The 16054-nt window shown below is 36.6% G+C and overlaps 1 protein-coding gene across 1 annotated transcript in view; it reads left to right on the top strand.

Moving 5' to 3' along the window:
- Positions 1-4978: 4978 nt before the first annotated feature.
- The window catches only part of LOC107744304 (voltage-dependent calcium channel gamma-7 subunit-like), a 19229-nt gene continuing 8153 nt past the window's right edge, over positions 4979-16054 (top strand). The window contains exons 1-6 of the mRNA XM_016557876.1: positions 4979-5251; positions 8760-8955; positions 10077-10163; positions 11555-11695; positions 15073-15218; positions 15322-15323. Of these exons, the coding sequence (XP_016413362.1) occupies positions 8760-8955; positions 10077-10163; positions 11555-11695; positions 15073-15218; positions 15322-15323 (572 nt within the window). The 5' untranslated portion in view covers positions 4979-5251. The remainder of the gene's footprint in view (positions 5252-8759; positions 8956-10076; positions 10164-11554; positions 11696-15072; positions 15219-15321; positions 15324-16054) is intronic.

The following is a 16054-nucleotide window of genomic DNA, read 5'->3' as shown; positions in this document are numbered from 1 at the left end:
TCTCATTGGACAATAGGATCTTATTGGATATCCCTTTGGATGCTAGTAGTTGCCATGACCTAATTATAACTGAGTGCACCATAGAAACCAGCATGAACATGAATTCCCCCATGTTTTAAAGTTCACTTCAAGTTGATTATTTAATCTCAGATCAAACTAATCCGGTTCTGCTTGTCTTTGTGTAAGATCCTGTTTGCTCTGGTTTGGTTTAGGTAACTAAATAAGTGCAGACAGGTGAGCAAACACCGGTAATCCTTTCATCTAACAACTGGTATAGAAACTCAGTATTATGATTTAGGAGTCACACACATGATGGCTAGAGGAAAAAAAAAAAAAGATTAATGCTTCAGCATATAAACTATTTGTTTTTGACATGAATGTTAGTGCATACCGTAGATGCATCTCTGTAGATGCATCAGAATTCAATCCAAATATGATTATATACAAACTATAAATGTTTGTGTCATCTTAGTATTTTACAAAAATACGTTTTTGGGATCCATGTTATTAATACAAATGACTTTATGAAAAACACAAATTTAGATATTTATGATTTATCCCATATATTTATATGCATATATATATAAAGTATGTGCAGTGTAATATAAAGTATATTTGTTAATGTTTATTCAAAATTCATAATAGACATCATCAGCATAAAATGAAAATGCGCATGTCATCATGTTTTGCAACCTCTAGGTTCAAGAAAAAGCAGTCCCAACTGTTATAAACCAAATATTTTGTTTATAGTGCATAGGATTGATTAAATTAAAGTATTTCTTATTATATTACCAATTTGGTCTCAAAACAGTGTCAATTTGGTCTCAAAATCTCACATTTTTGGGTGAATTCATTGACTTATTTCTAGTATGAATATGGTTATTTAATTTCAATTTATGTATAAAGCACAACTAAACACAACTACCGTTGACCAATGTGCTGAATAATATCAAAATAAGTAACCATTAACAGAATTAAAACAAAGACAAGGTCACAAATAAAACTTCAAAATGCAAGGCAAAGCAAATGCAAATCATGAATAATAAGCCAAATCAAATAAAAATTATTTTAACCTAGATTTAAAAATGGATAGTGTAGGGGCGGTTCTGATTTCTGTAGGAAGACTATTCCAAAGTCTCGGAGCAGCTAAGGCGAATGTTCGATCACCCCTAGACTTGAGTCTGGTTCTAGGTACCACTAAGAGCCTTAAATTGGCAGACCTAAGCGCTCTTGCAGGTTGGTGGTCTATCAACAGATCAGAGAGGTATGAGGGTGGTAAACCATTCAAAGACTTAAAAACCAATAAGAGCACTTTAAAAGTAATCCTATAGCGCACAGGTAACCAATGTATTGAAGGACAGGGGTAATATGCTCACGCTTTCGAGCTCCCATCAGGACTCTGGCAGCCGCATTTTGAACCATCTGAAGGCAGTTTAAGGAAGATTGACTGATCCCCAAATAAAGATAGTTACAATAATCAAGCCTTGTGCCAGGGGCGCGGGAAGATGTTTTTGGTTCACAAGTAAAATTAATCATGTTTATAAAGATAAACATGGGTTTATTATAGCCCACTTACAATTTACATTTCAGAGATCATTACAAATAAATTATTAAATGCTAAAACTAAATAAATTTAAATGAACAAACTTTATTAAATGAACAAACATGTGAAAACAGGGGGTGCTGCAGCCCCCTCAGCACCCCTACTTCCCGCGTCCCTGCCTTGTGCTGATAAAAGCATGGATTACTCTTTCAAAATTAGTAAAAGAAAGAAAGGGCTTCATTTTTACCAGTGTTCGCAACTGATAGAAGCTTGACTTCACAACTTGGTTCACTTGTCTATCAAGCTTTAAGGCACTGTTCAACACCACACCCAGATTTTTCACGTACGGCTTTACATAAGGTGCCAGAACAGCATGATTTAGATTTGGTATACAGTGTGTATCAGAAGGGGTAAAAATCCTAATCCATTCTTATGTTTCAAAGGAAGATATATTTGTGTGTCATCTGCATAACAATAATAAATTATACCATACTTCTCAAAGATAGATCCGAGGGGAAGCATATACAAGGAAAATAACATGGGAGCTAGAGTAGAGCCTTGAGGGACCCCACAGGTCAAAGATACAGAAGAAGAGTGAAATTTGCCAATATTAACTGAGAAAGTCCTGTTCGTAAGATAAGACTGGAACCAATTTAGGGCTGAACATCTAATGCCCACTACCTGGTCTAAGCGGGACAGAAGAACTTTGTGGGGTCTACAGTGTCAAAAGCAGTGCTCAAGTCTAAAAGTACAAGTGCTACAGAATCTCCAGAGTCGGTAGCTAAAAGAATGTCATTAAACACTTTTAAAAGAGCCGTCTCAGTGGAGTGAAATTTTCTAAAGCCTGATTGGAACGCATCAAAAATTTTCGACCAAGAAACTTTAGAGTTGATGAAAAACTACTTTCTCTATAATTTTTGCTAAAAATGGAAGATTAGAAATGGGTCTAAAATTTTATAAATCAGAGGAATCTAAATTAGGCCTCTTAAATCTGGGTTGTACCGAGGCATGTTTTAAATAGTCAGGAACAACCCCTAACTCCTATTTAGACACTGTGAGGTCTCAGAGATCAGCATGCACTTGCCTTGCATATTGAAAATCATGATGCCTGACCTGGAATGACCTGAGTCATTGACACTGTGCCCAAATTGTCCATCTAATATAACTTGAAAGTTGCACTGACGACAAAATACTGCCAACAGAAAAGTGGGAACATTTTACGCATTACGTGGGAAAGACAGTTTAGGAGTGGAAGGTTAAGTAAAAAGACGTGTGAATTTGGAATGGAAATAATCGAAACTTACTTATTAATTAATAAAAAAACTGATTACTGTCTGATCATGGTCGACATTTCCCAGCCTTTAATTTCATCGCCATGTTGCTGATCTTGTGGTTATGTAAATTGTATATTTTGTAAATCAGGGTGTTTTCAGTTCTGCTCCTGGAGATCCACTGTATGTTTCTGCAGATTGGTTCCAGCTATACAGCACACCTTCCAAACTTTCAGTTGAACTCAACAGATCAGCAGCGGTGCTTGTTTTGAGGTTGGAACTAAGCTCTGTAGTTAGATTTACAAAAACAACTGTATTGTGTATTGATGTAATTATGCTATATACTATGTCCCTATGTGTTTCTAATCACAATAAACGATTCAACCTCAGTATCAAAGATAATTTGATTAAATGTGCATAGATAGATAGATAGAATCATTGCATAATAATTTTGTATTGAGTCATTTTGTGTTTTCAAATTGTGAAAATAAAATAGATGAAGTAAACTGAGCACTTTTTTGTGTGTTCACTCCATCATTCACCTGTTTGGCCTCGTCTCACTGGTCACGTCTCTGGAGTCTGTGTTCGTGCTGATGAGACGGCAGACCTTTACACTCATCTCTCAATCTCAAGACTTTCTCTCTCCACTCATCGCTCCATCAGTGCTGTCCCAGTGGGCTTGAGTGATATAACAGGATATAACTTAGATACCCTGCCTATTAAAAACTACCCTAACCTCCTTACTGTAACTGTCTTCATCTCCGTCACTCCTCTTTTTTAATGCCCCACTCTGACTTTCTTTTTAGTTCTGTGACCTCATCTTCTTTGTTGAACTTAAGATTTCCAGCATCTGAAATTTAAAAAGGTTTGTTAAAGAAATCAAATGCTTTGAGAAATGCTTGCTTGTCATGTGTTGTTGAATATAATGTAGATCTTTATCTCTCTCTCCCTTCTTCACTTCTTGAGGTCAGAGTGTACTATGCTATTGATATCATGGCTAAAAATACTTTATCATGAGGCTGAGGCCACTATGCAATGTAATGGGACTAATAGAGAAAAAACTGAGAAAGGATGAGATGAGGCTTGACTCCATCAGGGATGATGACAAATGTGAGCATTTATCTGAGCTTTTTTTCTGAATTTAAAGTGTATGCGTCTTTGCAGATCAGAAAGAAACATCACAAATGCAATCTTTGTAATATCTCAATTGTTTCTCTCAGACTTTTGCTTTTGTCGGCTGTTTCTCAGATGTTTCTTCTGAAAAAAAGACCCCAGTAATCCTACATTTATCTCACTAAGAGTTTCAAAAGAAACATTGTCATCATTCTGCACATTTTCTTTTGTTAAATCCAACAAAGATTCAGTGACATGTAAATCTTGGATGTCGCTGCAAAGACCCTTTGAATTATGACAAATTGTTAAGGGAAATTGCACTAATTACTAATGTAAAGAGAAAATGAGTACTCTGTCTTCTTTTTCTGACTGACTCATTTAAATTATGCTGCTCTCTGTATTGTCTTCTCACAATACATATTGACCAATCTGTCTTTCCTTCCATACCTGAACTAATTTACTTAAGTTCTCTGTCTCTTTATGGGAGAGTGCTGGAATTTGGCAGGTCTACACTTTTACATAGACACCAATTTCATTCACACACTTGGATGCACCAATGTTAAAATTCTAATTAAAGAGCCAATCATTATTTTCTATATTGTATTATTTAAAAATATATATATTTAAATAAAACAAAGATTATTGGAATACAAAATACTATTTCAGTCTTTCTAGCTCAAAATTTCACGTTTAATTCAGTGTTGTCGTTTCTTTGTAAATATTTGTGAAATTTATTAGCAATGTCCCGGTGAAAATGGTTTCAGAGTAAATCCTACTCCTTTTTTTCAATGCAGTGTTATTAAATTATTAGCTTTTTAGCTATTGGCTCAGATTATCTTAAAGTGTGATCTAAACGCAAAAACGGATAAAATGAGTATGAATATCCTTTACTGGCTGTTATATATCCAGTATAGAATAAAACTAAACCGATAAACAAACAATAAATAAATAAACTCTCTTATATCGGCATATTTGTACGCCATAAATGGTTTCTTATCAAAAGCACTGACACCACTCATTAGCTTCATACCATCTTTCCATCCATCCAAAATGCAAAAGTACATTTTCCATTGCGCATTACTACGCACAACGTCTGCGTTACTTTTTGCTTTCTGTCGTTTTGCTGGGATAAAACGAGGGACGGTAAGCGTGAAGATGTGAGGTAGGAGAAGATAACGGGGTATCAGTGGGAAATACGCACTTAAGAGAGACAACGAAAGAGGGAGGGAGAGAGAGAGCGCGGATATTTTGCAAGGCACCCCTGGTGTGAAGCTTGTGCCTGCGCGCTCGCTGCATACTTGTCAGCTGCACGTGCACGGGTAGGGTGAGTACAGTCTGCTTTCATTGTTCTTTACTGTTCTCAGCTAATGCGAGTCAAAACACATTTTAACTTTTGTCAGGTGTTACAGTCAGAAGTTAAAGAAAACGAACGTTTATGTGTCTGCGGCTGCACGTCGACCGAGTTATCAGGCGCGTTTCCTTAATCCCAGCAGGTCTGTGAGCGAGTCGCATGTTGTGTCGATACGTGAGGTGAAGATTTATCGTGTAAGAGAGTTGTTTGTGGTCCGTTGTGAATTGTAAAGCTCCAGGGTCATTTAAGAGACTGGCATGCAGTGAATTCTACTGACATTTCAAGCTGTTGAGCATTTTTGTGTAAGGCAGAAGTGAGTGAATGGTAGCTGAGGTGGTTGAAACTGTAACTGGCTCAGTCAGGTGCCCCAGGAGACGCGCACTGGCATGTAGGTGGGAACTCCATCATTACTGGGCCAAGGTCTTTCCATACATTAGCCTACATCTGGCTTGGCACTCTCTGTCTTCTCTCTGTCCCCGTTCCTAGCTGTACTGTATGTCTTTCGTTCACAACGTATTTATTGTAATACATTCAGATATCTACTAAATATCGTAGTGTTTGCAAAAATATGCAAAAAAATATTTAAAGAGACAGTTCACCCAAAAATGAACATTCTGTCATTTACTCACCCTTCTGACGTTCCAAATCTGTAGACTTTCTTGCTTCTGTGGAACATAAAAGATCTTTCTAAATCGTGTTTGTCCATACAATGAAAGTCAGTGGGGTCCAAAAAACACTGGACCTCACTGACTTTGATTTTTTGGTCAAAAATAAATTTTTCTAAATATCTCCTGGGGTTGACTGTTCCTTGAATATTTTGGATCAAGTGCACTTACTGTAACCCACACTGACATCATTCACACTTTAAAGGGATAGTTCACCCAAAAAATGAAAAGAAGAAAAAGAACTGGAAGTCATTGGCTACAAGCAACTGTTTAGTTAGTTACCAACATTCTTCATAATATCTTCTTTTGTGTTCAACAGAAGAAAGAATTTCATATTGTTTGGAACAGCATGAGGGTGAGTAAATGATGATAACATTTTCATTTTTGGATGAACTATCCCTTTAAGTACATACTTTGTGTGTCACCAAGCTCAAGGGAGTTTGAAGTATAGGAAAATTACCTCAAGTTGTGTCAGTGAACAAAGATTTCCTTAAAGGCAAAGGTCAAGATCAGGCCAAATCTGACGTGTAGACCCCACAAAAATGCAAAAACATGAAAATGAAATTAAAAAAAAAAAGTAATCTGTGGCTGACCGTGCAAGTTTGAGGTCGAACTTGGGCGGACTGATTTTGTCATGAAGTAACCTCACTTCTACATCAGTACACACGGCCTTGAGGGGGGCAAAAGAGCTGTGGGCAAAAGTGTTCAGCGAAAAAAAAACTCGGTGTAGACGGTCAAGCTGGATTTTGACATTGTTGGTCTCTGCCTCTGTTGTGTTTGCTTCAGAGCACTTGGCACCAGCACTTTTCCTCCACAGCGTTTACGCTGTGCCTTTTTTCATTGCATTGCAAATTCTGTCCATCATTTGCTGAGGTTCATCTTCTGTTGACTGCTGGTGTTAAAGCTTGTGTCATTCTATGCGGCAGGATGAACGGCAAAAGGTCAAACTCTCTGATATTCACATAGATAGTACTAAAGTCTCATCTAGACACTTGAGATTCATTTTGGAAGCCAAGAGTCTCGGTCTCCTTTTTTCTCTTTCTTTCTCTTTCTTTTTCTCCCTCTCTTGTTGCTCAGGGTGCTGCTCTGAATCACCAGCTCGGAGATACACACAGGAAATGACAGCATGAAAACACACACACACACACACACACACATACTCAGACACATTCTCTCACACACACTTTATACAGCCTCTTCAAAAATATCCATCATAAAAGACGCCATAGCAGCATAAGCTAAGTGACTGTGGAGACAGGAAACTGATTCTTTCAACCTCACGCATATAACCAAATAACAGCATTCATTGCATTAATCACATGTCAGATCGTTAGCTTTAAACATGTAGAGAGTGGATGACAGGACGAAAGTGTTCCTGTATCAGCTTGGCACAGATGCAGAGACAATGACAGAGAGCAATACGCACATTTCGCTTTGCAAAGACCTTACACATCCATTCACAAATGAGACAAAAATCATCCCTCATTAATTAAGAATCGATCAGCTCTGCCCTGGGAGAATCAGAGAGGTGCACAGGGTCAGAAAGAGGATGTATACTTACATTTTCAACACATTTCACATAGAGAACACTAGTTCATAATGTACACTCTGATATTTACATACTGCCATTTTTAGTTAGTTGCCCCATATGGCCTCTCCTCATTCCAGTGCCTTTTCTTGCCCCGTCTCTGTTCCTTTACAGCCTGTACCTTTCTTTCTCAGTTTTAAAGAAGTGTTGCTATTGTTAATGAATACGATTAAAAAATAATTCAAATAAAGGTAAAAAAATATATAAATATTAAAATTATATATCATATATATTATATTCCATATAACATAAATATTAGATTAGATATTTACCTCTAAATGCCAGTGTGAATTAGTGAGCAGGGCAGGTGTGTGTTTACTCGTGTGTGTGTGTGTGTGTGTGTGTGTGTGTGTGTGTGTGTGTGTGTCTACATCTGTTTCTTTCGCCGTACGGATGAGGTCTGTCTCACAGTAAAGCTATGACTCATGACTCTGTAGGCGCTTGTGTGTGATGTGTGTGTTGTGCCATCTGAATCACTGCCAATCACGTTTCACGTTCTGCTTCAATGAATGCCACACATTAAGCCTGGTGAACTTTGACCTTTCGTGTGATTGGCTGATTACAGCCACAGTGGGACAGGAACTGTCTATCGTGATCTTTTACACTCCTCCTATCTGATTTCTCTTGGCATTTTCACTGGTGTACTGGAGAATAACGCAGAACTGTGTAGAAGTGTGTAGATTTTATGGTGCCATTTCACTCCCCGCTAATGTTTCTACTGTGATTTGGACCTTGGGTGCTGACGGTTGATATGTATGTGTGTGTGTGTATGTGCAGATGAGCCAACCACGCATTAAATTTGACCTGTGTGTGTGTGTCTACATCTGTTTCTTTCGCCGTACGGATGAGGTCTGTCTCACAGTAAAGCTATGACTCATGACTCTGTAGGCGCTTGTGTGTGATGTGTGTGTTGTGCCATCTGAATCACTGCCAATCACGTTTCACGTTCTGCTTCAATGAATGCCACACATTAAGCCTGGTGAACTTTGACCTTTCGTGTGATTGGCTGATTACAGCCACAGTGGGACAGGAACTGTCTATCGTGATCTTTTACACTCCTCCTATCTGATTTCTCTTGGCATTTTCACTGGTGTACTGGAGAATAACGCAGAACTGTGTAGAAGTGTGTAGATTTTATGGTGCCATTTCACTCCCCGCTAATGTTTCTACTGTGATTTGGACCTTGGGTGCTGACGGTTGATATGTATGTGTGTGTGTGTATGTGCAGATGAGCTCTTGCAGCAGCAGGGCTCTGACTCTGCTCTCCACAGTGTTTGGGGCATGCGGACTGCTGTTGGTGGGGGTTGCCGTGGCGACAGATTATTGGCTGCTGATGGAGGAGGGAATCGTACTGCAGCAGAACCAAACTGTCGATGTCAAGATGGCCTTGCATTCTGGCCTCTGGAGAGTGTGTTTCATAGCAGGTGCGGACACACAAATATTATACACTTTTTTTTTTTTTATGATAAAACTTTCGGATGTCAAGGATCCCCAAACATTGTGATATGTATGTATGTATGTATGTATGTATGTGCGTGTGTGTGTGTAAAAATGTTTATATATCTATATATGACCATTCTAAAGTTTGGGTCAATAAGATTTTTTTTTAAAGAAATTAATTCCTTTATTCAGCAAGGATACATTACATTGATCAAAATTGAGAGTAAAGGCATTTATAATGTTTCTATTTCAAATTAATGCTGTTCTTTTGAACTTTCTATTCATTAAGGAATCCTGAAAAAAAGTATCACATATATGTTTTCAACACTGATAATAATATAATGAAAATTTATAAAAATTTCTTTATCAGCACATCAGAATATTAGAATGATTTTTGAAGGATCATGTGACACTGACGACTGGAGTAATGGCTGCTGAAAATTCAGCTTTACCATCAAAGTAGTTAATTACATTTAAAATTAAAATAGAACATATTAAAATAGAAAACAGTTATTTTAAAATGTAATATTATTTCACAATATTTCTATTTTTACTATATATTTGATGAGCATAAGATACTTTTTTTTTTTTTTCAAAAGCATTAAATTTTTACCCACCCCAAACTTTTGAACGGTAGTGTAAATATTTCAAATATATTGTATGTTTTCATGTATAAAGACCCATTCATAATTTGTGGGAAACGTAGTGTGAAAAAGACAGTGTGTTGTGCAAAATTAAATAATTTTATAATTTAATAACTTATCATTCTACTGATGTCAAAGAAAATGATTAAAGTATTATTTTATTCATTATAATAAATATGTTGTACTTTGTATTAGGGTAAAAATGCATCTGCCTACTTAGAATTATTATTTTGTTTGTTTGTTTCATACTATTAAAATACTGTCAATAGAATAAAATAATCATGATTATTTCCATGATTTTTTTGTTTAAACAAAAATGACACATAAAAGTGATGATAATAATAATAATAATATTATAAAAACATAATATAATAATATTAAATGTGTATTTATGTAGTTCCTGTATTTTATATATAGGCCTATAAATATCTTTCATTATATCCTCTGTCTCACTGTTTTAGGTACAGAGAAAGGTAGATGTGTGGCCTCTGAGTATTTCACAGAGCCAGAGATTGAAATCACCACAGAAAACACTGCAAATATCCTCAGTGAGTGAACGTGACTTCAAATCAAAGTAACACATCCACATTTACACGCACAGCTCTCACACACATGTATTTGCTGTTCTGGCAGAGATGGTGCGGACAGCTACTCCCTTCCCTATGGTGTCCCTGTTTTTTTTTTATGATAAAACTTTCGGATGTCAAGGATCCCCAAACATTGTGATATGTATGTATGTATGTATGTATGTATGTGCGTGTGTGTGTGTAAAAATGTTTATATATCTATATATGACCATTCTAAAGTTTGGGTCAATAAGATTTTTTTTTAAAGAAATTAATTCCTTTATTCAGCAAGGATACATTACATTGATCAAAATTGAGAGTAAAGGCATTTATAATGTTTCTATTTCAAATTAATGCTGTTCTTTTGAACTTTCTATTCATTAAGGAATCCTGAAAAAAAGTATCACATATATGTTTTCAACACTGATAATAATATAATGAAAATTTATAAAAATTTCTTTATCAGCACATCAGAATATTAGAATGATTTTTGAAGGATCATGTGACACTGACGACTGGAGTAATGGCTGCTGAAAATTCAGCTTTACCATCAAAGTAGTTAATTACATTTAAAATTAAAATAGAACATATTAAAATAGAAAACAGTTATTTTAAAATGTAATATTATTTCACAATATTTCTATTTTTACTATATATTTGATGAGCATAAGATACTTTTTTTTTTTTTTCAAAAGCATTAAATTTTTACCCACCCCAAACTTTTGAACGGTAGTGTAAATATTTCAAATATATTGTATGTTTTCATGTATAAAGACCCATTCATAATTTGTGGGAAACGTAGTGTGAAAAAGACAGTGTGTTGTGCAAAATTAAATAATTTTATAATTTAATAACTTATCATTCTACTGATGTCAAAGAAAATGATTAAAGTATTATTTTATTCATTATAATAAATATGTTGTACTTTGTATTAGGGTAAAAATGCATCTGCCTACTTAGAATTATTATTTTGTTTGTTTGTTTCATACTATTAAAATACTGTCAATAGAATAAAATAATCATGATTATTTCCATGATTTTTTTGTTTAAACAAAAATGACACATAAAAGTGATGATAATAATAATAATAATATTATAAAAACATAATATAATAATATTAAATGTGTATTTATGTAGTTCCTGTATTTTATATATAGGCCTATAAATATCTTTCATTATATCCTCTGTCTCACTGTTTTAGGTACAGAGAAAGGTAGATGTGTGGCCTCTGAGTATTTCACAGAGCCAGAGATTGAAATCACCACAGAAAACACTGCAAATATCCTCAGTGAGTGAACGTGACTTCAAATCAAAGTAACACATCCACATTTACACGCACAGCTCTCACACACATGTATTTGCTGTTCTGGCAGAGATGGTGCGGACAGCTACTCCCTTCCCTATGGTGTCCCTGCTCTTCGTTTTCATGGCCTTCATCATCAGTAACGTGGGCCACATCCGTCCACAGCGCACCATTCTGGCCTTCGTTTCTGGAATCTTCTTCATCCTCTCAGGTAGCGGGAAACCGTTCCATCTGTAAGGTGGACACAACTGGTGCAATGAATCCATATTTTGTGACCCTTTATGAGTTATATCTAAAAAAAAAATCTCAGTTTTTAGACATTTTATATTTATATTGAATAAATAACGCGTTTAGGATAGGATAATCTATAATTATGTCATCACAAATGGGACTGGAGGAACATTCTTTTGATTAAGTCTCTTTCTAAAATACTCTTACAGTTAAAAATAGTTCAAAACTTATTTAATGCAGATCCTTTTTCAGGACAATTAAATGTGTGAGGATTTTGTGTTCTGTACTCATCAGAATGCAGCAGCACCATCTGTATTACATTATTGATGTCTCCTTAAATCATAAACCTGTGTCTAAGCATGAAATCTCTCCATCTGTTTATTATTTAGAAGTTTTTGGAACCAGTGGATGCAGTGATAAAGTTTATTTGGTGGAAGTGCTGTATTTTTATTGCATTAGTTATTCTGTAAAATAACACATCTATCATATGAGTAGCATGTCTTATAACCCTCTGTCACATAACCGCTCTCATTACACAGTTGCATATCCTTTGCTCTTATTATTTTCTCATGCAGTGTTCTAATACAGAGCAAAAACAATTATTCATGTAGGCACAACTTCCTGATGTGTCCCATATTATGTAAATGTGAAGATTAAACTCATCAGTCAATGGTGCCAGATTTATTTCCCAGTAGATACCTCAATTATCTGAGCATGCAATTCAGTGCTGCACCAGCAGAGGTCAGCAAATTTATAAAATATAAAACATGCTCATTTAGAGAGAATCAGACAGAGACCCTAGTAGGCATTGCAGCACAAATGTGTCTAAATATAAAGAGCTCATATACATACATTTAATGATGAACTTAAACTAACCATAAAATTATATTATGTATAAAATAATATACTGTATAATTTGATGATAAAAAATTAAAAAATGTCCACAAAGAAAACCTAGGATTTAGGTATATTTCAGGTATATTCCTTAATCAGACAAACAAATTTGTGACATTGGATCATTCTCAAATCACGCTGGAGAACATGATCAACTTGTGGACAAACTTGTGGAGTTCATGCACTGTCATTACATATAAAGAATGAAAATGTAAAGAAATATTTGTTACTATTTATTTAATTTTCTCTCAAATTGTTATGCATATTATATAATTTGTAATGAAAAAAAATTAAAAAGTGCTAAATAAATGCATTTTCCCTTTATGAATTAGGTTTGAACTCCACTGTAAACATGCATGAAATAGCACTTTAACAACAGATCATAGTAAGAGACTAACCCTAACCTGAATGTAGAACTTATTTGTATGCAGATGCCACTGTTGTTTACTGCATCACTGCCTCAACCTTGCACATGGCCAGAAAAGACCTTCAACTTTATCGAAAACACCTCTCTCCTCCTGCAGCACAAACTTCCTGACAGACTGCCCTTAAGAAACACCTTTTTACTTGTCCTTTTCTCTCTGTGTTCTCTATCAGCCTGCCGCTGAATATGTAATGGGTATTTCAGACTGCTCGGGGCTGATAAAAGTGCTTCAGTTGAAAGAAACCATTAAAAAGTAAAGATCAAGTGCGCTGATAGTGCCTTTAGATGGAGCGGCTGTGAAATGTAGCTGATGTTTGCAGGCAATGTTGTGTTTTTGTTTTGTGTATGTGGGTGAGAGAGTTGGTCATTCGGCTGTTGTGATAAATATTACAGGCATTTCTCGGTTTGTGCATGTTGTCAGAGCTTTTCTCGCCCTGTTACTCAGTTTCACCATCATTCTCTGTCCAAACCTGCACACATACTGACATACCTCTGCTCCTGACAATCCACTTGTTAATGGAATGGTTCACCTAAAAATTTAAATTTGCTGAAAATGTACTCCCCCCTCAGGCCATTTATGGCCATTGGAGAAATTTAGCATTACATCACTTTCTCATCAATGGATCCTCTGCAGTGAATGGGTGCCGTCAGAATGAGAGCCCAAACAGCTGATAAAAACATCACAATAATCCACAAGTAATCCAGTCAAATCCAGTCCATCAACTAACATCATGTGAAGTGGAAATCTCTGTGTTTGTAAGAAACAAATCCATTACTTTTTTAACTTCATGTGAGTCCTCTATCCATAATATTATTTTCTCCAGTGAAAAAGTTGTCAAGTCTGAATCAGGAGAGAAATATGCATAGGTCAAGCACTGTTTACAAGCGAAAACAGTCCAAAACAGTTCAAAGTTCTGTCTGTGAATTTTGATGTTAGAGGACGACAGGGAATGGACTTTCACTGGTGGAAGCATTATTGTGGATTATGGACAGTTTGGCCAGAAGCAATGGTTTAAAGTTAAAATGCCTTAATGTGGGATTTTTGTTATTATTATTATTATTATTACAGACATGCAGCTCTTCCCCTCATAAGATGTTAATTGATGGACTGGAGTCGTGTGGATTACTTGTGGATTATTGTAATGTTTTTATCAGATGTTTGAACTCTTATTCTGACGGCACCCATTCACTGCAAAGGAACCATTGGTGAACAAGTGATGTAATGCTAAATATCTCCAAATCTTTTCAGATGAAAAGACTAACTCTTCTACATCTTGGATGGCCTGAGGGTGAGTAATTTTAAAGCAAGTTTTTTGGCTGAACTATTCTTTTAAGTTGCAACGTAAGGTATAATAAATCCTGGTCCAAGCCTCAACTCAGTTCAGTTCAAATCTCAACAGCTGTTTATGAGCACTATTTATTACAAATTTAGGCTAAGCTTTTAAAAACTCACGGTGTACAGTCTCCGGGCTCACAGTGTTCTGGACAGCAATATTTGAATGATTCATAAAAGATGAATCACTGTCTGACCATCAGGAATTTCAGTATGGATATAAAGGTTAGGATTATGATTTTTTGGTAAAATTACAGCACACAGTGAGTGTATGTTAGCATTGTTGTTTGCTTTTGGCATCTAAAAGAGCGTTTAACAAGCAGATTTATCTCCTCTGTCGTCCATGCATCTCTCCTAGCCCGCTGTGCCTGCAGTGAGGAGGGTTTGGGGCTGTGATTTATTTGGATGGAGCTGATGTCCTCTCATCAGTGGCCGGGCAGAGCCCTGGAGTGTGTTCAGTACTTGTGTGTGTCTGTTGAGTTGGCCGAGGGTGATCAGTATGTCCTCAGGGGCCCGACAGGAAGACTGATGTCCTCATCACCGCGTAGTTATTTAACTATATTGTTTAGTTCTGTTGTTGTTATTTCTCTAGTTTTCATACAGCTGTATTTAACACTGTTATTCAGCAGGTGGCAGCCGGGATCGTGGTGGTGGTCTGTTGATTTTTCTTCACTCATTTGTTATTCTCACTCTCTCTTTCTCTCAGGGTTGAGTCTGGTGGTGGGGTTGGTGCTGTATATCTCCAGTATCAATGATGAAGTAATGAACAGGCCGCGGGAGCCAGAGCAGTTCTTTAACTACCACTACGGCTGGTCCTTTGCTTTTGCTGCCAGCTCCTTCCTGCTCAAAGAGGTCAGGGGATAAAATTTCAGTCCAAAATATCAGATCATCTGCCTTTTTGTATGTAATTTTTTGCTCAGAGTAAATTCAAGCCCCTTGGCCTTGAATGGCCAAGATGTAGACATATTTCTTGTGAAAGCTCCTATGGCTTGAATGTATCCATGCTTCTAGGCCCGAGGGGCTTAACAAATGATGGTACTGTAATTGTCACTTGATGCTGCTGAAGCAGATGCTTTTAACATGACCCTGCCCTGACATACACTTCAGTCGAAGGCAGAAGCTTCGAGTGCGCTCTCTTAATGTATTATGAATTTGGAGATTCAAATGTGCTCCATTTTAGTTACTCCTCAAGGCCTGAAAACTGTGTTTGGAGCACTTGATCCTATTGTTTCATTGACAGCAAGAGGAAAAAGTTAAGAATCCTGAGCTCAAGGAGGTCAGTGTAAAGGATTTTCAACATGTACAGTCAAACCAAAATGTATTCAGACACCTTCAACATTTCACACATCATCACAGTTTATTCGCTATAGTTTAGAAAATGGTAATAAAATATGACAGTGGATCGCTGGATCGGCTTTCACCGTGGACGAAGCGGAGTCCAGCCCAGGGTCGTCACATGTGGTTGCCGCAAGACCGCCGGCCTCCGCTCACTCAAGCCCGCTGGCCGTGCCGTTCTCTAGCCCGCCGTGTGTGATGCTATTCAAACACGAGTTTTGAGCAGTGTAGAGTAGCACTTGTTGTTTGTCATTTCTACGATCACAAATGCACAAAAAAACATGGTTTTATGTTTACGCAGCACGATGCAACGTGTAAAAAGACAGTATAAGTCATTATAATCCGTAATTATG

This window comes from Sinocyclocheilus rhinocerous, unplaced genomic scaffold (assembly GCF_001515625.1).
Source record: "Sinocyclocheilus rhinocerous isolate Xijiao unplaced genomic scaffold, SAMN03320098_v1.1 scaffold137, whole genome shotgun sequence".
Classification (NCBI taxonomy): Eukaryota; Metazoa; Chordata; class Actinopteri; order Cypriniformes; family Cyprinidae; genus Sinocyclocheilus; species Sinocyclocheilus rhinocerous.
Note: the sequence above shows the minus strand (reverse complement) of the source record. Positions and strands in the feature narration are given on the sequence as shown.